The sequence below is a fragment of the Atractosteus spatula genome, chromosome 19, assembly GCF_055471065.1.
Source record: "Atractosteus spatula isolate fAtrSpa1 chromosome 19, fAtrSpa1.hap1, whole genome shotgun sequence".
Classification (NCBI taxonomy): domain Eukaryota; kingdom Metazoa; phylum Chordata; class Actinopteri; order Semionotiformes; family Lepisosteidae; genus Atractosteus; species Atractosteus spatula.
Genome location: NC_142724.1, coordinates 3,798,736 through 3,824,205, shown reverse-complemented (window position 1 = coordinate 3,824,205; position 25,470 = coordinate 3,798,736). Strand labels below are relative to the sequence as shown.

At 42.0% G+C, this 25,470-nt stretch overlaps 1 protein-coding gene across 1 annotated transcript; it reads right to left on the bottom strand.

Annotated features, from left to right (window-relative positions):
- Window positions 1-820: 820 nt before the first annotated feature.
- On the bottom strand, window positions 821-24,811 carry rbbp8nl (RBBP8 N-terminal like). Its single transcript, XM_088937315.1, has 15 exons — window positions 24,658-24,811; window positions 17,630-17,754; window positions 17,244-17,286; window positions 16,238-16,333; window positions 15,690-15,802; window positions 14,826-14,901; window positions 14,089-14,255; window positions 13,591-13,643; window positions 13,074-13,171; window positions 12,102-12,819; window positions 11,391-11,490; window positions 10,812-10,870; window positions 9,748-9,865; window positions 5,067-5,165; window positions 821-2,530 (listed from the first exon to the last, which is right to left on the bottom strand). The coding sequence occupies exons 2-14, from the start codon at window positions 17,694-17,696 to the stop codon at window positions 5,080-5,082; spliced, it is 1,794 nt and encodes a 597-aa protein (XP_088793441.1). The 5' UTR covers window positions 17,697-17,754; window positions 24,658-24,811; the 3' UTR covers window positions 821-2,530; window positions 5,067-5,079.
- Between the last annotated feature and the right edge of the window lie 659 nt (window positions 24,812-25,470).

Sequence of the window (25,470 nt, the reverse complement as noted above, 5' to 3'; positions counted from 1 at the left end):
TGCAGAAACACAGACAAAAACACACACACTCACACTAGGGTCACTTTTCCCAGAGGCCAATTAACCTACCAGTATGTTTTTGGCATGTGGGAGGAAAACCCACACAAACACAGGGAGAACATACAAGCCCACACAGACAGCACACCAAGAACTGATCCCAGAGCCCCAGAGCAGTGAGGCAGCACTGTGCAAAGACAATAGTGAATATATGGATTGCCTTACAGGAGACAGACCAATACTGTGTTAATGTACAGGGTATTTTCAAACTTTTGAACAGTACCCAGACTCTTATTAAATGGCACTAGGAAAAGGAAAACTAATATTTTCTGATTAAAAGGATCGTTGTGCACATTTTTCACAAAAAGACTTTCACAATAGATAAAAGGGATATTACAATGTATGCCACTGACACCAAGGGGTTAGGGAAACCAGAGTAATGAGCTTCTGTCCTGCAAAGAAAGTATATGATTGAAGTACAATTTATCTAGTGTTTTAAGAAGTCGGAGGAAAATATGAGGAGGCTAATGTATAGATGGAAATTCAAATACTGTATAACTTGGTGTATTCATGTAAGACGAGTGAGTGTGGGATGAGGAGGAACATGTAAATGTTGAGTTGGAGAGTGGGAGTGTTTCTGACTGAATATAGAAGTTTTTGCTCTGGGCAGCCTCTGTGAAAGCGCTACTGACATTGGTACAGTAGATCTTGCTAAGTGGGTAACAATGTTTTAACAGATGTTTGCAGATTCACATTGAAGCAAAATAATTAGTGTACGCTAATTAATGTACTCCTTCCTCCAAAAGAAAGACAAAGGGCCAAATTAGGGTAGAAAAAAACATATAATAATATACTGTAGTGTGCACACATTAAGAAAAAACACAGACATTATTTCTGGACACACAAGAATGCTTGTGCCCATGTAGCAAAGCAAATCAACTTTTAGTGCCAGAAGAAGAAACATTACCTGCATCATGGAGTCTGATCCCTTTCTGTCAGTGATTTTAGGAAGTCTGGTTGTAGCTGTCTGGACCACTCAGTTTTAAAATGAATTTGTACTTGTCGTACTTTTAGGCCATACTGTACTACTTGATAACACTTGAAAAGGCAGATATCCTAACTCTACAATGTTATTCAAGCCCTCAAAGGTCCTTTGTGGTTATTCTGTAAGTTTTGAGGAACACAAACAGGTTAATTTCCTGTTGAAAAATAGGAAGAAGAAATGCCAATTTGTGACTGTAGAGCTTTCATCAGGCGAGAAGGTGAGAAGGTGACACGTGCTTCTTCTGTGTTCAATGTGGAATTAACCTTAACGTGTTCCTTAATGTCCCTGCAGTGAATGCACAGTGACGCAGTTCCCTACTCGAACATGTAAGTTTAATACCTACATGTCAACACCACATCCATATGCATGTTAGGGTGCATGATTCAGAGTGCGTGTACTGTACAGTGTTAAGTATTTGGTGTTAAGCAAATATAGAGTAATTGCGAGGTACCAAGGCTCCATGAATGCATCAACAGGACGTGCTTATCACTGGACTTGCAGACGGTCATGACATTACAAACATATTCAACACACCTAGATCTGAACAAAACATAAATTAAGTTTTTAAAATACCCAGCCTGCCTTCTGATGACAACATTGCTGTTTATATCGCTTGTGAGTTTTCAATACCTCTGAGAATGACATCGGCTGTAAATGTAGATTTTACAGTGTGATGGCCACAGGTCTGGTTCTGGGGTGATTCCCTATCTCCCTGCACCAATCTGTATCAGCAAAAATGAAAGAAACTGGAAAATACCAAAAGTTTTCACTTCTGACTTCGGTTTCAAGCTGGGCTCAGTCTGGCGTCTTTAGCTATGCCCTAGTCTGTGCGAAGCAAGGATGTAACCTTTTTCAGCAGAGCCAGAGGAAAGTAATGATAGGTCAATGCCTTTGTGTTACAAATCCAAAAAGATGTGAACCAGTTAGTGTACAGTATACATTCAAACTTCACCCTGGCACTACATCCAAGGATGCTCTGCTGAAAGCAGTGATCTTTACAGCTCCTGTTCTCTTGCTGCTTCAGAGCACATTATTCTGGCAAGATGATTGTCATGCAGATGCAAATATGTTTCTTTTAGTAGCACATTTCTTGAATGGAGAAAGTCCTAAATTGAAATTCTTATGATGCTGATGTTTAAATGAATAGATTGAACTAAGATTCTGTTCTAAAGTGCTTCTTGCAAAGTTTTCAAATGTACAGTAGTATCGTACAACTTATGTACAGGTATCTAGAATATAACAGCAAAATAGTACTATATCCAGCACTCAATTGTTAATTCCATCTCAAACTCTGAACTGCATGCACCTTCACCGTTCGAACCTTAGCAACTGCTGATACAGAGTTCAAAGAAGATGGAGAAGGAAATGTCCCAGACGAGATCTCTGGCATCATGACTTATTAAAGAAAATAAATCCCAGGGTAATCTTCAAAATATTGTGTTGTTTCAAAACTGAAGCACAGAAGATGTTCACTTTTTGGGACTGCGGCTGCAAAACAAAAGAATCGAAGGTTGTCTTAGAGCAATGCAGGTAGCTAGGTAATTGCAAACACAATACACCCCCCCCCACACGCAGTTGCATATACAAGACATGTGCTGAGATTCTCACGTGAGCCAAATATGACAGCCAGCTAAGTTTCATGCTTATATTTCATATATTCTATGCAAATTTCTCTTTCATATACGTATATGATTATCATATTAATTATTGTGATATGTATTATGATATCATATACTCATATTATCTTATAACAATGTGATTATTACTAATTAGTAATTGATATATTTAATAGATCTTATATTCATATAAGATCATATTTTATATAAATTAAGTTTCTGCCTCTTTCCTCCTGCTGAAGGCAATTGGAAGTAAATTTAAAACTATTCAATCTGTGCTCAGATTTCTCGTCAGAAAGCACCCAGAAGGCTTGGTTTGCACCACGAAAATGTGTGTTTTGTGCCTGCTTCCATGATTTGTGATACAATCAGTGTGTTCCTTAAAAAGAAATTCCTAAATAGTTGAAATGTCACACTGGAAAGGTGTCACATCCAGCTGCTGTATGGCAGAATGCTCTTGCAGCTGAGTCTCCTGCAACCTGCAGATGAGTGCTGACTGGTAATGTATCAGGAACTACAGTGACGGATGTGCTAGAAGTAAGTTTTCCATAATGCTTCCTATCACATAAAGCATTTTGTTGTCTTCATTGGTGATACCTACTGTATAAAGAAAGGGAACTAGACCTGAAACAAAGCCAAAGGCCCAGGCTCCAATCCACTAGAGGGCAGACTTATATTTGCAAAAGGACTGCGTGCAGGTGTAGAGCTTGCAGTCCAGCTCATGTTCGCTCAGGGTCTGAAAGCTTATCAGAAATCCTTCTCCTTGCAGCCCTCAATGTCGGCAATGTCAGAAAGACAGGTACTGGTACTGCGGTGATACTGTGGAATAGCTGAACTACCCAATATCTATCAATTAAATTAAATTTCATGGCACAAAATCCAACAGAGTTACAAAGTTACAAAGAAACACGCAAACAAGAGAACATTACAGTGTGCTCCTCCCGGGTCTAAAATTATATCAGGTAATGCATGTTCAATTCTTCAGAATCATAAATTCTTTGGTTGGTTTGGAATTCAAGGGAAACACTATTTGCAAAACAAAACATAATCAGTTATGTTACATTAGATACATAGCACCTGTATTTGTACAGAAAACAGTGCTTGGCTGTATGTGTTGCCATAATAGTACACTTGCCCTTATTAAAGCTTAAATGCACATTATTTTATAACTGTAGGTGCAGCACATCGGAACAGGTAGAACTAGAACTACCAGCTCAGAGCACAGAGGGCCTTAACAATGGGTACAGCCAATGGCAATAAAAGGGTTTATATTTCAGTGCTATTCTTAGCCTGCCTGACATTGCAATACCAGAGAGACAATGAGAATGATTTGTCAAATACTGAATGTTACATGCACACATAGACAACTCGACTGGAGAATATGATTTTCTATTTTCGGCATACTGAACCCGCATTTCTATAAAAATCTCTGGAATTATTTCAAATCTGAAAGGTCGGAATTTTAATTTACCTAAAGACGTTTTTCCTCATCGTGCAAGAATTTTCTCAGTCCCTCAACATTGTGGTCAGTAAAAAGGTTTACAGGCATCCTTAGTCTGTTCCCGATACATATACTGCATGGTTGTGATTAGAAATAAAAAACTAGGCATGTTAAGATCTCTGTGGTTTGAAATTATATTCAGGACTAGACGGAGAAACAGAGCAAATATAACAAGAATGCTTGCTTATTGCTTATTTTTGACGACAAGAGGGTCAAACCTTCTCCAAATAAGCTCTTTAAAGGCTACAAAACGCAGTATGGAATTTTTAAGTTGTGGTAAGCTTAAATCATTGATTACTGTCCAATGCTGTCCTATGCTAAATAGAAAGTCACTGGGTGCCTTTCTTTTTGGCTTTCTTTTATTTCTTTACATCTTTTCTTCTGAACATTGGAATTAGCTGTTTCCATACCCTAAAAAGGGCCCACAAGCAAAACAATCCATAAAAATGATATTGCATGGTCTTGTCATTTTTGCCTAGAGCTCCAGTGTCTTCCCAGCTCCCAGAGACATGCCAGCTGGATTAACTGGGTCTCTGAACTGTACCTGTCTGTGCGTCCACTCGTGGGCTGCAGTCCAACCTTGTGTCCTGTGCTTTCCTGCTGGGCTCCAGGGCACTATGGCCCTGGAGAAATGGACAGACTGCTGCCACTGAAAATGAGGTGCAGGACCTTGCTCAATTACTAAAACGGTTGAACACCCAATTCTTCTTTCGTTTTTTCTTAAAAAAAAAAGAAATCTCATTCATATTGTCATCGAAGCTGAACGAGAAAAGCCAAACCACAGTGTTCATGTGTGGTGCAGCATTTATTGTCGGTGTCTGGGATGTAGTCAATACGCCCTCTACTGGCTGTGGAACAGAAGTGAGCACTTTTATCTGAGTACGCGGCTGTGCTCTCTCTCACTCACCTCTCCGGTGTGTTTAGCCTTGTTCATTGTCACTGGGAGATCTGCTCTGCATCAGGGAGGCACTCATTTTCACCTTTCTTGGAAACCGGCTGTGCGAAACTGTAGATTCAAAATCACAACCTGCAGTCAAAATAATGTTCAATGTGTAGAGCAGTCTTTGCTCCAACTAATCCTTATAATAGTGATCCCCAGCACCTGGGTAAATTAATCAATAAAGGATTAGTTCAGCAATTAGTTTATTGAACTGTTTAAAGTCCTGTAATGGCATGGAATAGAAGAGTTGCCTTTCCCTGAGGATTCAAGAGTGTTATTATGAATTAATGCCTTGCAATCCTTTGCTTGTATAACAAATAAACTGTAACACACATTCGTGAGTTGGCTTGTCCATAAATTTAAGGTCTTGCCAAAAATACTTTATAAAAACTGCAATTGGATATGTTATAACAACTCACTCGTACTATGTGACACTGGTGACAGTGTTCATGCACAGTTAATTTTGTCCATAAATTCTGCAAATTCTGTTTGTGTGTGTATGTTGAGTTTGCATAGAAACACAAGACTGTTATAGTCTCGGCACCTCATGGGACCCCTGTAACTGAATTCTCCCATGGAAGGACACCAGTCTTTTGGTATAGTGGAATTCACTGCTGTTGGAGGAGGATCTGTGAGAAGGGGGAGGAGCTCTGTGTTGGGGGAGGAGCTGTAGGTTGGAGGAGGGGCTATGTATCCAGAGGGAGGAGCTGAGCAATGGAAGAGAAGCTGAGTATTGGGGGAGGAGTTGTGTGGTGGGGGTGGAGCTGTAGGTAGGAGTAGGACCTGTGTATTGGAGAAGGAACTGAGCATTGTTGGGGAGGAGCTGAACATCGGTGGAGGAGACAAGGGTTAGGGGAGGAGCTAAAAGCTGGAGAAAAAAGCTGTGGGTGCCTGAGGATGCGAGACACCTGATAGATGGTCAGGGTTTTCTTGCACAGTTTGAGCTCCGTGATCACGGGTTCGAGACTGAAATTCCCAAGCAGTGGAGCTCACTGTGCACCACGGAGGATAAGGTTGGATCAACTGACCAGCGTTCTCTTGTCTCTCAGCAAACACAGAGACCCCTGGCACTTGTAGGCATGGAGTACTGCCAGAAGAGGGACATGCCTCTCCTGTAATCGGCAGTGCAGGACTGCCTTGCCTGTGACGTGTTAACTCGTGACTATCTCGCATGTGGGTGGGACGGAGGAGCCTGCCCACGTTTCCTCATTCTCAATGTGTGCAGTTGCATGGATTGTGGCACCTTAAGATCCACACAATTGGCATGCCAAATCGGGTGAGATCAAATGCTAAATTATTTTAAAAATAGTAATAAAAAAGCAAATCACCAGAAGGATTATGAGCCGACACACCAATCATGTGCAAAACAGCACTGAGAATTTGTGCTATCAGTGAAGTATAAAGTCGCCCCCTGTGAATACATTTGGTTTGGTAATTGGAAATAAAAAGAGAAAACCAGTTCCGCCTAGTTTCGCCTTTCACACTCAGCCTACACCAAAAGAGCCTGATGAATATTTAAACAGCTGCAGTGCACATACCCTGAAAATGAGGAATTGATAGCAAAAGAGAGACAACAATACAGGGAGCACTAAAATGACTGTCAGTGTTGAAAGATGTCAAGCCCCCATAAGTCAATTGATACCACATTATTAGCTGTTATGGTTAACAAACAATTAGATAGCCATTAGTGTGAAGCTTTTTGATCATGAACTCAGTGTCTGATAATGTGACTGCTGTTAACTGACACAGTATTTCCCTTTTCTGTTAAGATGAAATGCTGCTCTTAGATACGACCGTGGCTAGCAGCACAACCGACTGAATTCACCTCAAGTGTGTCTGGGTCTCTGTCACTCAGAGAGCCAGATGAGCTTCTTCATTCTTGCTTTGGAAACCACAATAACAAAGTAACAGAGAACCTGTTCCTGCATTTGCTGCCATACAGAGGAATTTCTCCCAGGTGTTCTGAGAAAGCAAGACTCCTAGAGCTTAAGAAAAGTGAAGTATACTCTACTTAAGAAATACATTCTCATGCATACATTTTTACAGGAATCAAACACCGTTGGGATCTTTGAATTATATCATATCAAAAATACAACACATATACATACACAGACCAGATTCATTGAGGGCCAGCAGGTTTTCTACAGTAGGTCACTTTACTTCATCAAGTGCTGAAATCCTTTGAAAAATGTTAAACTGGTCAAGATAAGTGAACGATCCTGTAAACATTAGCCAAATATTGGAAACCCCTGTATGTCAAATATGGCTTTCTCTGGGGGCTCAGACCGACTTCTGTCTCAAGTTTTTTCTAAACAGATTTGTGCTTGAAACCAAATCTCAGACATTAATTCCACAGAATGAAGAATATTAATCTTTGATCTCAGATCTATTCCACTGTTTCATTGGCATAACTGTGTTCAGTGTTCATTATAACTTGATGTAGGATCTGTGATTAGATCCATTCAGACCACTATAACAATTGTATCGCATAAATTACATTTGTTTTGTAAATAGATGCTGAATTATTTATACAGTTCAGATTGTCTTTTATTAATGTGCTATTGTGAGTGTATGTTTGCATGCTGCCTTTTATTGAACACGTGTGTGTCTTTGTATTAAAACAGAAGTAAGGAAGGAAGGAGGGACATATCAACATGTATATGTCAATTTAAGACACATAACCTTCCTGGGACAGAATAACCTACAGACCTCAAAACTTAATACTGGTGGAAGCAGTGGAACGTGTAGTTCAAGCCCACAGACCATTGCTCTGATCACCACCTCAGCCAAAGGCTATGCTGCAAGAATTATTTAAATAAGAATAAATAATTCAGGGCCTAGCAGGATACATGTCACACCCTGTTCAAGCAGGGCATGGTGCTCATAGTGGTCCAGCTATTTAAGTTATTCTGTGGAGGGATTTTTAAAATTCTGGTCCCGTGCACATGTGCTTATACAGACATAAGGACACTGGTCTGTGCACAACAGGACAAGCTCCAGTCACCTGTGGGTGTGGAAAGCACAGAGGTTTCCATGACAATATTTTGAACTAGAGCAAAGTCTGCTGCTGTGTGGAGGGCTTGTCTGGGAGTTATTTAGGACACCTGTAGATGTGGCAGCACAAGGGTTAATTCTCCATGTGATTGTCCTTGGGAGGAATAAAAAAAAGACTGTGTCCTTCAGCAGCTTACCTTTAACAGAACAAATATTATCTCTGCATGAGAAAATGTGGACTAAGTACTTCCAACAGCCTTCTTATCGGGGTCGATTTCCAGTATTTGGTAACCTATAGGAAATCCCTCTTCAGCAATTTGGACTGCACAAACAGCCGCGTCTACAGAGAGACTCTTAAAATTAAACAAGGTCTGTATGAAACACATCCCCGTATCTAGGGATCTGCTGTATAGAACGGGGGGGGAGTTGTCAATCAAGACTAATTATGATAACCCATGCAGAAACTCAGAGTGGAGGCACATTTGTGCAAACATATGTCTGAAAATGCTTTCACTGGCACAGAGCCGACCCTTGCAAACCACAAAACAAGTTATTGCCCCCTTCTTGCATTCAGTCTTCTTCTGATCAGCTAACTTGCCTTATCAATAGTTCTCATGATGCAGTTATATCACCTTGGGCAAACACTTGGGCAGTGTGTACACCACTTAGCGAGAGCAAATAGCCCGGGTGTTTGACAAAGCCCCAGAAACTGTTTTCGCGGAGCCTGCAATCTTTCCACATATTTCTCCATTCTCATTAATCAAGGGAGGCGACAGGCGTGTGCGAGTCTGCGTGATGGCAGAAAACGGACAAGCCTTCTACCTGTTTGTGCTGGTGGGAGGCGTGGCTCCTCTTTAACGTTTGCGGAGTGGAGTGAATTTGTGCCATCGGGGGAAAAAGAGTTTCCCTCTAACTGTTTAAACAGATTAAAAAAAGGGAAAAGGGCTCCTGAGTGGCTTAACCAGTTGAGGCAGTCTTCAGGCACAGCCCTGGAATATGCTGCCGGCTGACTGTTCCCAGGACTCCCACAGGTGACACACATGACTGGCAGAGTGGCACTGGGTCAGGATAGGCTTGACTTGGCCCCTGGGTCTGGTGGGCCAGCTGTGAGCATGCAGTGGTGTCAGTGAGAGCAGCACTGACCTCCCCTCAATGCTAAATCTCCCCTCTGGGTACTGCTGGATTTACAGTCTGAGAAGCGGCGGGCGGCTCTGATGTGATCTGAGGGGATTTGTGGAGTTAAGCAACAACCAATTAATCCTGATTAATAATCACTGATTTACGCTGACAAACAATCACCGATTCTCGAGACCACGGAAGGGAAACAATCAGTGATTAACCATCACTGATTCTCAAGAGCATAAAGGATAATGATTAATCATGATCAATAATCACCGCTTAATCGTGATATACAATGGCTGATGAATTGTGATTAACAATCACTGATTCCACAGTTTAAAAGAGAAGGGAAAAGATGGGAAATGTGGAATACAATGATCAGAATGAAGTGCACAATGAATGGGTGCTCCCAACAGTGGCTGTTGGTGACCCAGAACCAGATGCCAATGTTTCGCTCCTCATAGCAGGCCCACCTCTTGAAGATCTGCCTCCACTACCTTTGCTAGGAGATAAGTGGCAAAAGTGTGTCCCTTACCTTCCTTAAGCTCAGCTGGGCCTCTTTTCCTCTTCCTCATGTTCTCTTTTCTCTTGGGAGAACTAGTGTCTTCAGACAGCATTTCCTGGTTGCTTTCGGAATCGTACGCGATCGTCATCTACATGAACGCAACACATATAGCCGATAAGGCAGACTTAGAATGGCATTTCCAGCTGCAGGTACCACATGCTTTTTTTATGTCAATCACTGAGAAATTAGAATGAATGCAAAGGGCAGTGGTGATTGAGTTCATGATTTGTAACATTATTTGAGGGTTGTGTTTGTAGATTCACAAGCCCAGCTTACAGTGCAGGGGAGTTCTGTGAAATCTTTACAAAGACCCATTCCTAGAAAATACTCCAGTTACTAGAATTCTAGGAGAAGCTGACATTGTTTCAAGCAGACATGTTCTCAACCACCCTTCAGCATTTCAAAACTAACGCAAGATGAGTCATAAAGGTCGCTTACAAGCTATGGTGTGTTACACCCCCGCACATATGCACACATAAAATGGATACTTTAAAAAAATGTTTTAAGACTCTCTGCTCTCTGAGGATTACTGCTGTCCTGGTCTGGAGAGAATGAGACATGTGGATGCATACATCTGCCACGCCCACTTCTAGAGCCATATGTCATTTCTCATGGTGGCAGATCCACAGAGCACTACAGCAAAGCGAGTGCCAGCTGGCTGTGGGAGTGGCACATCTCTCTGACAAGACCGCAAGCCTGCAAGCTGGAAAACCAAGAGAGCCATGGCAGACTGATCTCAACGTCACACTAGCAGCACTGAGTCAGCAGCCAGCGGCTACACACACTGGCCACTAACGTACCCTGGGCTGAAAATGCTACGCAGCTCTATAAAAAAGATATCTTGTCATCAGAGTCGACGTTACTTGTAATTACGATTTTCCCACAGTAATTCAAGCCGCTCTCATGCAAAATTCAAAACATTACTGTCATTCTGAATATGTTTAACATTCACACTGATTCCACAAACACAATCTCTCCGGGCCTGTGGAATGATTAAGTGATCGAGGCTGGAGTGAGATTACTGCGATGCTAACCTCACTGTCTGAAGAATCGTGGTCCTCTGATTCTGTTTTCAGGGCCTCCAGGACAACCACTGCAAAGACAGATTCATGACTACCACCAGGTATCAATAAAATGGAGTTTTTTCTTATTGGCATATAGAGCTCATCTTGCCGCAACCTTAATGCTCTGTGAGATCAAATAAGAACAGAACAACTGGACTGAAGGCTCTCAAGATTTATAGCATATTGCTTAGACCCTGGATTAATAACTGTATTATAAGAACTTGAAACATTATGAAACCATGAAAGACAAATTTTACTAAATATCAAAGGCATAAGGTAATGCTTACGGAGGTAAAAAAATAAAATGAAATGTATTCTGTGCCAGAACAAAAAAAAATTAAATGCAATTTGTGCCAAAATACCACAAATATGAAAAACTGAAATAAAAAAAGAACTGCCAGTTCCAAAGATACAGCAAAATTAAAATACAGATTACAGAATGAGTGCAAGAAATATCGTATTAAAATGATCTTTGGAAGGCCAACATGTTATGGCTTTAAACACTGCAATAGATACATTAACATTTGCACAATATGCAGAATTGTGTACCTGGACAAAGTGAAAGTCCTAAGCTTTTCTGTTCATTTGGTGATAATTTAATGGATATTATGGGACTTGTCTCCTCCTTTTCTTTTTCTTCAACTTCATCCTGGAAACAAATTACCAGATTAATTTCTGAATGAAAACAAGTTACACCATCACTGCCATGATCATGTGTCGATCAAACCTAAGGAATCCAAGGCTGTTTGACATCTTCACTACCCACACATTGTAATGTGGTTGCACTTGTAAAATGAAGAAGAAAAGAGAAGAGAGCATGAATGAGGCGCTCACCCTGCAGTATGTGTGGGTCCTAATGCCCCAGTATAGGGACGGGGACACTATACTGTAAAAAGGCACCGTGCTTTGGATGAGACATAAATCCAAAGTCCTGACTCTCTGTGCGTTTCTCAAAAAGAGTAGGGGTGTTCCCCCCGTATCCTGGCCAAATTTCCCCCCTGGTCTTTACCAATCATAGCCTCCTAATAATCCCCATCTATGACCTGGCTTAATTACTGTGTTCTCCTCCCCACTGAGAGCTGGTGCGTGGGGAGCGTACTGTGTGCACTGTGGCTGCTGTCGCATCACCCAGGTGGTTCTGCACATTGGTAGTGGAGGGGATCCCCATTACCTGTAAAGCACTTCGAGTGGAGTGTCCAGAACAGCGCTACAGAAGTGTGAGATTCATTATTATTATGAAGAGTTCACAGGGTTACTCACTGACTGCTCAGGTGTTTTTCCCTGCTCTTCCTGTGGGGGGCAGTGGTCTGCCGCAGGGGACTGAGCTTGATCTGAGCCGGAGCAGCTGTGGGTGGGCAGCGGGGGATCTGCCGCAGGGGACTGTGCGTTCTTAGGACTCCCGCCACAGGGGCCGTCGCTCTCCGCCTGGGAGTCGACCTCCTCCGGCGGCTCCTTGGCCGGCTTGCTGAGCTGCCGGAACTTCCCGCGCTCCGACAGGTCCAGCGGCTTGTCCAGGGTTTTTTGGCAAGGGCTGACCAGCTTTCCCAGTTTCTGATCGAGGCTGGCCCTGGCCTTCCCTCCCTCCCTCGGGCTGCTCTCCGCCGGCGGGAGTTTGTTCAGAGAGCTGGCCGAGGCGTGGTACAGAGCCGCCTTCCCGTCGTACCAGCAGAACTCCGGCTCGGGCTTCTTCCCCAGCAGGCTCCGGGGGCTGGCGTCCAGGTGGTAGTCCTTCATGTACACCAGGTTGCCGTAGAGGTCGATCACCGGTACGCCGCTGTCCAGCGCCTCCCGAGCGCGGAACCAGTCTGGCGGGCCCCCCGCGGGCCAGCTGTAAGCCAGGTGCTGGCCCTTGTCCACGACGTGTGGCCGGAATGGCACGGGCGCGTGAACCTGGTGGAGCGGCTTCGCGCCTGGAGCGGCCCTCCTGGTCGTCGCCGGGGGCGAGCGCGACTTCCCCCGCACTTCCACTCTCTTCGCCCTGCAGGGGGCGATAAACACATGCCGTCTCCTTAGTCGCACTCAGAGCATTCTCAATTGGACTCAAAGCGCTGAAAATCCTTGCTTCCTCACAGCCTACCAAATATTGATAATACACATCCTATCTATATACAGAAATCCAGATGCACAAGAATCCTCCTGTCTAGATCCACCAGCTACAGGAGCTCTTTCAGGTGCACTGTACGATATCAACACAGCGGATGGACAGCCAAGGCACCCTCCCAATTCTCTCACCTCTTCTCAATCCCTGGACTGCCCTGGGAGTTACTCCTCTCCTCTCTTGAACCTGGAGACACCACAGCTATGGTGCTGTGCAGTGTATTGGACATCCTCTGGGCGTGGTTCAGTGACAGGACAAACAGGGACAGTCAGGTTAAGATGGTCGTTAAGGATGCTGTTGTGTGCAGCTTTGCTACTGTTTCTAAAGGAGCCCAAATGGCCTCTTCTTGTCTGAAACCTCACTTATTTTTCTACTGAATGCATTAAACTGAACTGAACATTGGAACTGAATGCATCTAAAAAAAAAAGCTCATTAGACCATCAGAGATATATGTTTCAAGGAATTTATTTAATTAAGTGTTGTATAAAGGATACAAAAGAAAGTGCAGCCATCTAATTCTTAATAACTAATCTTTTTCTGAAGAATTTATATGAACCTGATTTTCTGCTTTTAAATAACAGCTAATGTGTGATGCATTTTTACAACGTTTGAACAAGACAAACAGCAATATGAAAACCACAAAATACTTACATGAGTGTCTTGTCCATTCCAGTTAAGCAGCTTTCTGAGAGGAGGGGCACCATCTACAAAATTGAAACAAAAATGGACGGATTTTAGAAAACCGTAGTCCAAAGAGTATGTTAACAGAGGGCTTTGTAGATTTGTTTAAATTATCTCTACAAACAATATTGTATCAGTGCTAGCAATGTATGTTCTTTTATTGTTATGTAAAACTGTTTACAAACCTGTGGATAATTCTAAATATTTGAAAGAGGGATAATTTCTTAGATCTGAGATGTTGTCTATTGAGCTCTGTCATATACCGGAACAGTTCCTGATAAATATTTGGTCCTTCCTTGTTTTAATGTGGTTAAAAAAACGAATCACGCCGTTGCTACCTCATGTGTAAGCACACAAGTATCTTTAAGGGATGTTCCTTGATGGAAGTGCTCAAGGAACATCTAGATTTCTGTTTTTCGAAAGCCTTCCAGTATCCTGCCCGGAAAAAAATGGAAAGATCACACATACCGTCAATAGCCGATTGACGACTTTGCTTGGGGTTCCTGGAGACGGGCTGTCCCGGAAGAGCGCCCTCGGGTGTCTGTTTCACAGAGGTGAGCGGCGGCACGGCCGCAGATTCTGGTGACAGGTTTGCGTCTGGGGTGGACGCGGTGGAACATTTGCCATTCTGTTCGCTGTTGAGACACAGATAATAACGACTACACCTAGAAAAATCAGACAACCTAACAGGCAACTCCGGGCCTGTAGGTGTTCCTGGTTGGACCCCTGGACCAGAATTTCCCAATCTGCGTCCCAGTATGGTGACTGGGCGCACTGTGAGACATTATACAGACAATACAGATTCAGGTCCAGGCAACCTGGCCATCAAAGATCCTATAGCAAAGACTGTAAGAATATTGGGACCATAAGCACGGACTGTAAGAATTCCTTTAACCTGTCCTGGACTTATTTCACTCAGGGCTTGGACGATGTGGTCTCCCTGAAGTTCCATCTTATTTCAGCTAGTGAAGCAGTTTTTTTTCTCACTTCTCTAGCTGATATAGTCGGGCTGCTGGTGCAGATTTGCTGCTGCACACTATTCCGGCGGGTAGATGAAGTGGGTCACCTGCTGTATAATCTCTGTGACTCACACAGTCATGTAAAAATCCAGCAGGGATTTACTGCAGTACACTTTGTTGGGGGAGTGGGGGGCGAGAAATTTTCTAGCACACTTAGTCGGGGAGGGGGGGGGGGGGGGGACTTACTCCAGCATACTTTGCAGGTTCTTGACCTCTTCCAGGAGCCTCTTGTTTTCCTTCTTCAGCATGGTCATCTCATTCACTGTGGGCAAGGACAACAGGCGCTGGAAAGCGAGCCAGGCAACTTTTCACAGCGTTTCTCTCTCACAGCAACACCTTTCACTCAGGCACGGAGCACAGCGCCAGAGCACAGCCAGGAAAGGAATGTTTGTCACCAAGCACGGTCCATCTCATTCCCCTGGCTGTTGTATTGCAATGGTTGTATTATCCATTAATCCACTTTTTAGTAGAGCAATTCTATTGCCTTGCCAATACTTCAAGTTGGGATTCTTTGACTACAAACTACCTTACAGAGAGACAAAAAGGAATAATTTTCTTGTTATTATTTTTATATGTAGTTGCCAATTATTTATCTGGAATTTCACAGTAATCTAAACGTTCAGAGGTCCTGTACCAACTGGGGGAGTCACACATCCTTCACTGATGGCAAGCCTGCACAAGAACAGGAAACTGCAGGGGTCACAGCTTTGTCCAGCCTTTTCCATATCCATGAGAGCCCTGGCCAGCTACTTCCAGCTCTGTCCCTGGTGGCTCTGATCTAACTGGGCCTCGAGATGCTACAGTAGGCTACTGACCTCAGCTTGAACTCGCAACATCTGGATCATAGAGCTCAACCTGTGCTCAGAACAGGTGCCTTTACTGACTGATCCCCAAGCAGAACGTTCTGTTCGTTTAGTTTAGGTGCTGTAAATAATACTGTAAGACTAATGTGCAATCATGACTTTGAAATGCATCAAACTGCCACCTTACCAGCTTGTTACTTCAGGGACTACATGAAAGAACAGGAAGCTAGCGAAATGACAACCGTACCTAAAATGGAGATGTGCTGCAGACTCTGCATTTGAGATGTTTCATATTCATGCTGCTTCTTTTTGGCAACATCCTGAGTGACTGTACACCTGTCGCACAGACCTGCTCGTAACCTGGAAGAGTTGCAAGGCAGACAAGTCAGTCTCTAACATTTTTAGCAAAGAAGTGGAATGCACAAGTGCAGGCAAACGCACACATTTGCATTGGTGTCTTTGTGAGGACTTCCATCAATTCTCATTCTACATTTATTTATAATCACACTCCACCCAAATGAAATTCCATACAGAGGTGAAAATAGACCTTAAACAATTATTTTTGGCACTTTTATGTTAAGAATATGCTTAGGACTTTTTTTCACATTTTGTCCCCTTCATTGACAACAACACAGTATATGTCCATACACTTTTGTCATCTAACAAGATATATTTTGCAAGAGAGTGGAGGATTCATACCAAAACACCAACTAGGGCAAAGGTAAAGACAGAACTTAAAAATGCAATTTAAACTATGACTGTGTGAATAATTGAGAACTGAAAAAGAAGCCTCACCTATTTTCCAAGAGCTTCACGTTTTCATTGAGTATCTTCTGCTGCTCTCGTAACTGCTGGTTCTTGGTGAACAATTCATCCATTCTTTGTGCATCACTGCTTACCCAATAAATAGATTATTAGATTATTAAATTATTAATATGCTTATGACTACTGAAACAGCATCTGATAATCAAAGTATTTTCAAGTAAGGAAGCAAAGAATTTCCTCAAAATTCTAATAAATAGTATACTTTCTACTAGCTCCCAAGCCAGTATCTTGAAAGGCACAGTTTTTGTAATCCAGATCTGTGCAAATGGGATGAACAGGCCTAATTCCCTTTATTCATTACTGTAGGTGAAACCATATGGTGTAAGCCAACATTAGGGCAAGGGCTCAAGCAAAAAGACCAAGAAAACACACAACCAGGCATGCACCACATGGTAGTTTCCATAATGTTAATGTGTTGCCCTTCCGAACCAGATGAAGTTTACCACTTTCATTTTGTAGGGAGGTTGTCACTTTTGTGAAGATTCTAGGACTACAGCAAAATTCTACTGTTACTATAATCACAAACTGTTTAAAGGCAAGATTGTATTTGATTTGAAAAACGTCTGGAAAAAAACTACCTAAATAGTCCAACCCGTGTACCAGCCATCCTCTCTATGCAAACCTGATTCTAAAACCCCATGCCTCTTTTACTGAAATGGATTTTGCCCATTCAGAAGATGCATGCCCTGCACACTGCCCTCTTGCCTTGGAGGACTAATGCAGCTGTGCCAGGTGATTTAGAACCATAGCTGAGGTATTTAGATGCAGTGTCAAGGTACTGTGGAGCTGTACCTCCCTACACTGAACTGAAAGAACTTGGCTGCTCCCTTAGGGAGTGCATTGAGGTGAAGGTGTGGTATACTGACTCCTCCAGCACACCTTACCTTAATGAAGGGAAAATTGAGGCAGCTCTTACATTATCCTTGCACACAATATTTAATAACTTATTTCATTACACAGAGGTCTCAGGACTTACCAGCATTTTTCCTTACTGAGCTCTGTCACTTTTTCTTGCCAGGCTAGTGAACGATAAAAAAGTTAGTATAGACATGCAGTGATGGCACTTCAGATATCGGTTAGAAGAAGGTGGTTCATGAATAGCATCACATCAAACCCAGAAGTAATTCAAGGCAGATAGTCGCCAGAGTCACTCTTGAGAAATTGACTATGGCAAAATGGGATGCCTATCTCCTCATTGGTACCAGAAGTACATCAAACACTGGTCCTTAACATTATAAATTCCATGTCTCAAACTACCTGAGCCAGCCACTAGCATAAGTATTCTAATAAAGCTTGGAGGTTTTTATGTGTAAAATGTTTTCATTGCTGGATATGAAACCAGGAAAGAGTCAAAGGGGGTACCTCTTATCTCTTTGTCATGTAAGTCTCGAAGCTTGTTCAGCACATCATCAAAGTTCTCTGCTGCCATGTCTACAAACCACTTATAGGGTCTCAGCAGTGTTTATTCTGCAGATGCCTGCTGGTTCCTAAATCACACAAAAAATAAAACGATTTACAATTTTTGAAAAGCTTTACAATTCAACGAAGCGTCGCTCTATGAAAAAGAGTAGATTGTTGTTGTTTTTAGTAGAACTTTGCTTTTCTTTTGCACAACTGGTTTGATTTCTGCTTTTACATGTTCTGTTTTACACTCACTCAGCTTGGGATGGCCACTTGTTTCTTTACATCTCAGCTCACACAAATGATTCCTCATCCTGCCAGCTGCTCCTTGAACCTGCACACCCACAGAGGTTTCATCATTTGAGCTTGATATGAGCCCCTCAGCTCCTTACAGGAGAGTCAGTGCCTGATGATGTCTCTCCCTGACATCACTGCAAGCCCACAGACACCTGGGAAGTCACAACAGCTGCTGTTTTGCCGAGACCGACTAAGCCCTGTACTGCCCTTGAAGACATTTTGCTCTGCCAATTGTGCAACACTACTTGTTTCTTACTACATTTATTCAGGGAATTAAGTTTTCAAGCCCTGGAAAGTCCTGCAATAAAACTAGAGCTTGCACCTATATTGCCAAGCCTCTGTCCACCCAGAAAATAATTCTAATATGGATATCCACTCCCGCCTTCTTCATTAGCCCTAGAATATAAATGCACATCCCTGTCTTTTTAAAGAGCAGTTTTGTCGTCCAAAACTTGTACCTGCAAGTGTATAACCGTTCCAAAGAAAGCTGAACCCATATCAGGCTGGAATTAACTGAACCAGCCTTTCTAGTTTCTGGGAAAGTGCCTAAGGCTTACTTTTTTTTTGGAGCAGAAAGGAGTGGTTTTTATTTTCACAGCTACTTTCGGAAGTGAAAAAAATGTTCAAGTAGCTTCGTTTTGAGCTTTTATATACAGTGGTGTAGGCGATGGAAACCACAAAGCAAAACAAAGTCATTCAGTGGTTTCTGCAGTTTTTCACAGCAATGTTTAAACTGCAGAAATGTCCTTTGCAGAGGTTTCCCAGTCGGTTTGTTACAGTCCTCCATGTTTTACCCTTATTTTGGTGCTTCAGGTCTTTGAACTGTGCCCCTACCATAGTATAAAAGTGTTGGTTTACCAACAGGCGTGGCTGGAGCATACTGTGCCTTAAATGGTGTCTTACTAAGTTTTTAATGAATTTCTGCAATGCTTATTCTTTTAATGAAAACCTTCACTCAGGAGGTGTCAAAAATGTAGACAGAAAGCTCCTTGGACTGGCTGTTCTTGACTTAGCTGTCCAGATGACAGTGCCACACTCACGCTGTGTTCACCTAGAGCTGTTACCAACTCTTCAATAAGCCGTTTTGGAGCTCTTTGTATGTAAAACAGTGGTTGGCTACTTGCGTGATACACACTAACACTGGAGGAAAGTTTGCCTTCCCCACTACATTTGCACTGCTTAGAGGAAATTAGCCTTAGCCGAACTGGTTCAAAGCTTAGTGCTCTGTTAACAAGGGTGGGATGAAAAGAAAAAGTGAAGCATTACATTCAATGATCATGCGCTCTGAAAAGTGCTGTATAAAATATAGGTTATTATGATAAAATTGGGATGAACATTGGGAAAAAATATTTTTGTTGAGTAATCCCAAAAAGAGGTTTCTTTCCTTCTCCTGTCATCATACTTTCTGAGTCATATAAAATACCTGACACTGTTAACAAGTTTATAAGTGGGGAGAGTGTTCTGTGTTTCCCCTAAAGAGACAGGCGTTGTTCAGAAAACAGTGGTGCTACAGCCAATACAAAAGCATGTAATGAGGAAAGTAAGATTTCTGCCTGTAGTATGCATGTCTTTGCCTCTGACTCCATGTGTATGATGCATAGGGCACTGTAACAAAAGCAAAACAGTGACACAAAAAAATCAGTTCCATCTAACATTTTTAAATTCCCAAATGTATATAAAGCAGACCTTCTGAGGGTGTGAGCCTCTTGATTTGTATTTAAACGTCAGCCGCTTTTAACAAGTTAGGATATGTTAAATGTCTGTATCAAACGCTCCAAACAAGAAACTGCATGTTCTTACTAGATTAGTAGTCTGCCGAGTGCCGAGCTATAGGCGTTAATCCCCTCCTACAAATTGGTAGCTGAAGCCTTGTAACGAGAGACTAGCATTTGAATCCTCATTGCAGTGACTGGGCATTCAGTGCCTAATCTTACCTGGTGTGCATGCCACAGTTTCTTCAACTTGTCATCTTTCTGCACAGGCTCTCAGGTTAAACTACGCATCATTGAAGAGAAATATGATAATTTGTCAAGAGTATTGTAATGACTGCAGAACATCCCTCTCTTTAAGGGGTAAAACCAATTAGTGTGCCCTTTCTGCATGTTCTCTAATGGTGTCAATAGATTAGAATCCTACTTACCCATAGTGCTATTAAGTAAAAAATGACTTGCAATTCTTATCTGCATGCGTGCTGTTTCAATTAAAGCAATAAAAAAGCAGCTCATAGCGAATGAGAATTTATTCTTTCAATAGATGTGCAGTTTCAAAATAGAGATTGCCAGTGAAGTCATCTCCCTTTAGCTACAATTTATGCAGATCCAGCACAACACAACAGGATGTGTGAATTTGATCCATCTGACCCACTTGTACACATTATTAGAAGCCTGAGTGTAACCCTTCACCCAGCATCAGTCATAGAAAAGCTCAACAAGAAAGTAACATTAACAGGAGGTGTGAAACTGTGTTCCTACCTAACTGGCACACCCCTCAGTTGTACACTATGCATTACCCAACATAAAGGCGGTGTCCAGACATGTAGAAACGTGGCTCGAGCTCTGGACCTGTAGCAGGAAGGCAATTGGTTCTCGTACATTACAACACCCTTCTCTATGAATACAGCAGGTTAAAATGAGAAATTCTTCACATGAAGGAATACATTGAATATATAAAAGGAATTCTGGAAATGTGCAACGTCCTCAGCCTTCAAATGCATTTTGGTATTTTTTGAAAAGTACTGATATGGACTGTCTCCTGCTCAGCTGGGTCCTGAGACGTGCTCACTGTAAAATCCCTGCGGAGAAACTCTCTGGGGTCAGCCTGGACTGTGATGACTGATACTGTATATTCAATTAGTATTTTCCTATCTGAACTGGACACAGTCCTCACTAATCCAGCTGTGTCTGCATTCCATACCTCAGCAGCACACATACAATCAGAAATTCTCTTTGGGCTACATTTGAGGAAATGTTTAATATTTATTCCTTCAGTAAGACAAATGGAATTACGGCCCATGTAACAGCAAGCTCTTGTAATATTAAACAGCTAAGATAGTAAATTGAATGCTAATATTGTCTATGTTTAACTTGTACTTTGTTTATAGCACAAAGCTTATTTTACTTTGAATTAAGCGCGTGCTTTGTGTAATAATTTTTACCATTTAGTTTACTCTTATGCTGTTGCTGCATCCTAGCCTGAAGGAGACCTTTTCCACTTATTGTTCTACAATTCTGTTTTATTGTTACAGGGCCACACCTTCAAACATACCTGAAACCAAACATGTTTCATTTTTAGTGTGACAATAGCAATAACCAACTGATACATGATATTGATGTGTCTCTCTACATTGTGACAACAGCTGACCATGTGAATCATTCTAATGTGAGTAAGATTCTTTTATTTGAGACTAGCAAGCAATTTGGCCATTAATAATAATAATAATAATAACATCACTTTATTAACCCTTTACAATTTCTTGCATTAGGAATTATCTTTTCGCATACCCCAGCTTGCTCTCCATGAGACACACAGACAGGGAGAGAGCCTGGGGTCAGAGCGCAGGGTCAGCCATTGTACAGCACCCCTGGAGCAGTTGGGGGTGAAGGGCCTTGCTCAGGGGCCCAACGGAGTAGGATTCCTCTGCCGGCTGCAGGATTTGAACCATCAACCTTCCAGCCACAGGCACAGATCCTTAGCCACAGAGCCACCGCTCTGCAAGTGTCTCCGCAATGAGCAAGTATTTATTTATTACATATTGATTATTTTCTCTGGATTATTTTTCATCAGCCTTTATCACACTGTTGTTGCATTTAAAACATTCTTTAGCAATTTCCTGGAACTAACCAGGCTTATTGCTCATTGAAATGTTTATGGATGAATATGTTTTTTTTTTAATATTAAGACAGTTTCCTCTTTCCCCAGCTAATTTTAAACTCCTTTAAACAATATGCGTGGAATGTGTTTGGCTCGCCACACCACGTACTAGTGACGCACTACCCTGTAAATAAAAGCTGTACGAGAAAGGGACTGTGGCTGTATGACAGGATCTGCTGCAGCACCGACACCTGAGGACGACAAGTCATTGAAATGCACCTTTCATTGCAGAATGGTCTGCAGCAACGTACTGTAGTACAGAACATTGTAGCGCAGGTACTCCTCCTCTTATATGCACTGCACACCCACAATTCGGGATACCAAAATAATATTTTGTGGAGCCTGAAAGCCAGGGTCACTGGAGTAGGATAGGTGAGGAATCTGTGAGATCTAACTCTTAATTAGCAAAATATTATTTTATTCCCTAAATCTTGGGCATTTCAAATCTTGCTAAACTAATAACCAACATAATCCTAAGCTTCACTACCTATAGACTCCTCGTTTGGAACCAAGGAAATTACATCCTCATTATGACATTTTAACATTAGAAGAAAATAACCACCTTCCACCTCCCATAAAAGCCAGGCAGTTCTTTTCATCCTGCAGGGTCAAATTTATGTCTTTTTGAGAAGGCAGCACTACTGCTATAGGCACTATTACATCATGCCTCATATAAAGACAACCAGCTTTCCAGCTAATCAGATAGCATAATGGCAATATTATAAAGCATGTCATACAAACATTTTTTGCAATGTTGCCACATATAAAATAGAAATTTAACAACACTGCTGCATTGTCAGCTTGGACCTTTGTTGTGTTCTGAAAATATTGTGTAGGAAACAAGCCCAAGTAACATTTTCCAAACACGTGTATAACATATTATCTTAAGTGTTGTAATATGGGTAAAATATTATGTCTGAATATGTGACATAACCCCAACTACTCTCTACCAGTAACACTGTAAATGCCTTGTTACACTAATTTGTATTACTTGGGTTAGAATGGCTTACAAACTTCTAAGTATAACCCCAAAAGGGTTTTGCTTTTAAAGGGGGCTTCCAAAAGAACATTTACTTCTCTTTTTGAAGGTTTTCAAACCTCAAACATCAGCAAAATGAGATGAGAACCCACCAAGGACAATCATGTATCATGCTGCTAGGGGTCTGGACCAGTAGGTGGTGCTCTTTCCATTGGTGCAGAATTTCCAGTCTAAACCCCCAAGCGGGGTGACAGGTGAAGGGGGCGCTGTAAGAGGTGCCCTCACCCAGAAGAGATTTTAAACCACGTCATTACTTAGACATTAAAGAGTGTTCATAAAAACAAGGGCTTTAAACGGAGTGTCCTGGCTAAATTTTACTCTAAACTTTACTTGTGCAATCTATCCTAAATAAATATCATCCCAGTAGCTCAACACCCGATCTGCTGTTCAGTGGGGTGGCTGGTGCCGAATGATGGCTGCATGTCACCCGGGTTGGGGTGGGGCTGCACTTCGGTGACTTCAGTCCTCTCCTTGTGAAAAGCACTTTGGGATCCACTGGGACGAAGAGCGCTATGTAAAAGCAAGGGATTATTATTAAATGTAGCCTCTCTATTAGCAATGTGCTAATTTGTTTTATTGAAAAAAGAGGCTTCAGTCCTGTACGTGCTGAAATAGACATGGGCTTCGTTCTTAAAGGATATGCCCCACTAAGTTTTTACTGATAACTTGTTCATCAATTGTTTGATTGATTTTATATCTCGAATTTCCAATGAACCATGATGCACCTGATGCAGCAGTGAGTCTTGTCAAAATTCCAGGACTGAATTCTGTGAGTACTGTCATGACATGTCTATACATTGTATCAGTTTTACCACAATGGCATTCAGAGTTGCTTTTCCCATAGAAAGCGTCCACCTATCTGTTAATCTCGTTTTAAGCCTGGCTAGACATTCTTGAACACCCCTCAAAAGTTAAACGCAACACATCATTTACCCATTACTTAAACCCTAAAACAGCATATGGTTTCTAGAGTGCAAGTGTTTACAAGATCACAAGCAAAAACCCATTGTTTCTTTCTGGTTTTCTTAAATATAGAATTATTGATGCCATGATTCTTCAGTGAATCAGCCATTTTCTTTGACGTTTTTGCCTTTTTTTGTCAAGAAAGATGGTTTCTGCTTGAAATGTCTGGCGTTTCTAATTCAGGATTCATAACTGTGTCAGATGCAGAGCTAGTTCAATCTAAAGTCTTAGGAACAATGTAAATATGAAAACCCATCTGATCTAAAAACATCTGTCACTGAAAATATTCTTATTAAGATAAGTGCATTATATTTGTATGGGCGAGTAATTTACTGAAACAATTTGAGTGAAATAGCATGCTTAAGTGCAAAACTGTATTACCCCACCCAGGGTCAGAGCCATAACCATCCAGTCATGAATCATGTGCCCACTTCACGCTGCTACTAACACAAAAACACACTTTTCTAACTTCCCAGGGCACTAGAGTCAAACAATCGGAGATGTCATTTTTGTAAAAAAATAATTTAAAGATTGTCATCTCTCACTACAGGACAGTGCAAGTCTTCCAAGTTTCAGTTTTTGGTCTTATTAGCCCCTTATCGCTGTGAAGGATACCATCTGTTACTAAATTAGAGTTTGGGGCATCTATCAGAATGGTTCGATCTTTCCTTGTGGAGGTCTGTGTCCGAATGTCTAAACCCCACTGTTTTCCTAACAGCAGCACAGTTTAGAGTTTAGGTCCATGTGAGCTTTCTACTTGCTGTCAGACTGGACCGGTCTACTCCAGGAGAGAGGAAGAAAATAAATATGGCTCACTTACCTGACAGTTCTCCCCTTGGTTAGTTTTTTCCAAAATTCTGGTCCACTCCTCCATTCATTTTTAAGGAAGACGAAAAGAAAGGCCCGGAGAGCCTTAAAAGATCCACAGACTCGCAGTCACACACCCAAGCAGCTCTGCGTGTCTCTGAGAACCTGTCAGAGCAGTTTGGCCTCAGTGCGGCACACAACTGGAACTGAGGCAGAGCCTGTTCAAAGTAACTTTACCAGTTCTGCAGTAATCTTAAAAAACTGGCAAAACAGGATTCGTGACACCAGCAAATCCAAATAGCTCATTTCGCTTCCACCCTTGGAAAAAGAGGAAAAAAACTATTCAAACAGTTTTCAAGGTCTGAATCGGGGCCCTGGGAAGTTGTTTGGTTATGGGGGTTTCAAACGTAAATTCGGTCTGCACGAGGACTTTGAACGTGTCACGTTTCTCAATCCAGAAACATTTTGGGTGCTTAGAAAGTTAGCATATTCACACAAGTCGTAAAATAACGTGCACTGTGGACAAAGAAATTTGGCACACACACATATACAGTACCTTTTAATGAACATCAACAGCCAAGAGTTGAAACATCACCAGTCTACAAGGGACAAGCTGCATGTTCCTAGTGTATAAAACTGGTGGACACTATGATTGTAGTGCCCTCAAAAGTGCACTGTCACTGACCGTGTGCTTTGCACGGTTTCACAAGTATCAGTGCAGAATTCCATTGCCCCTCTGCACAGTTCTCATAGTGAAAATTGATTAAACTAACAACATTTCTAAGCAGCCTACAGTATATACCAGAGATCTCCAGCCTTGGTCCTG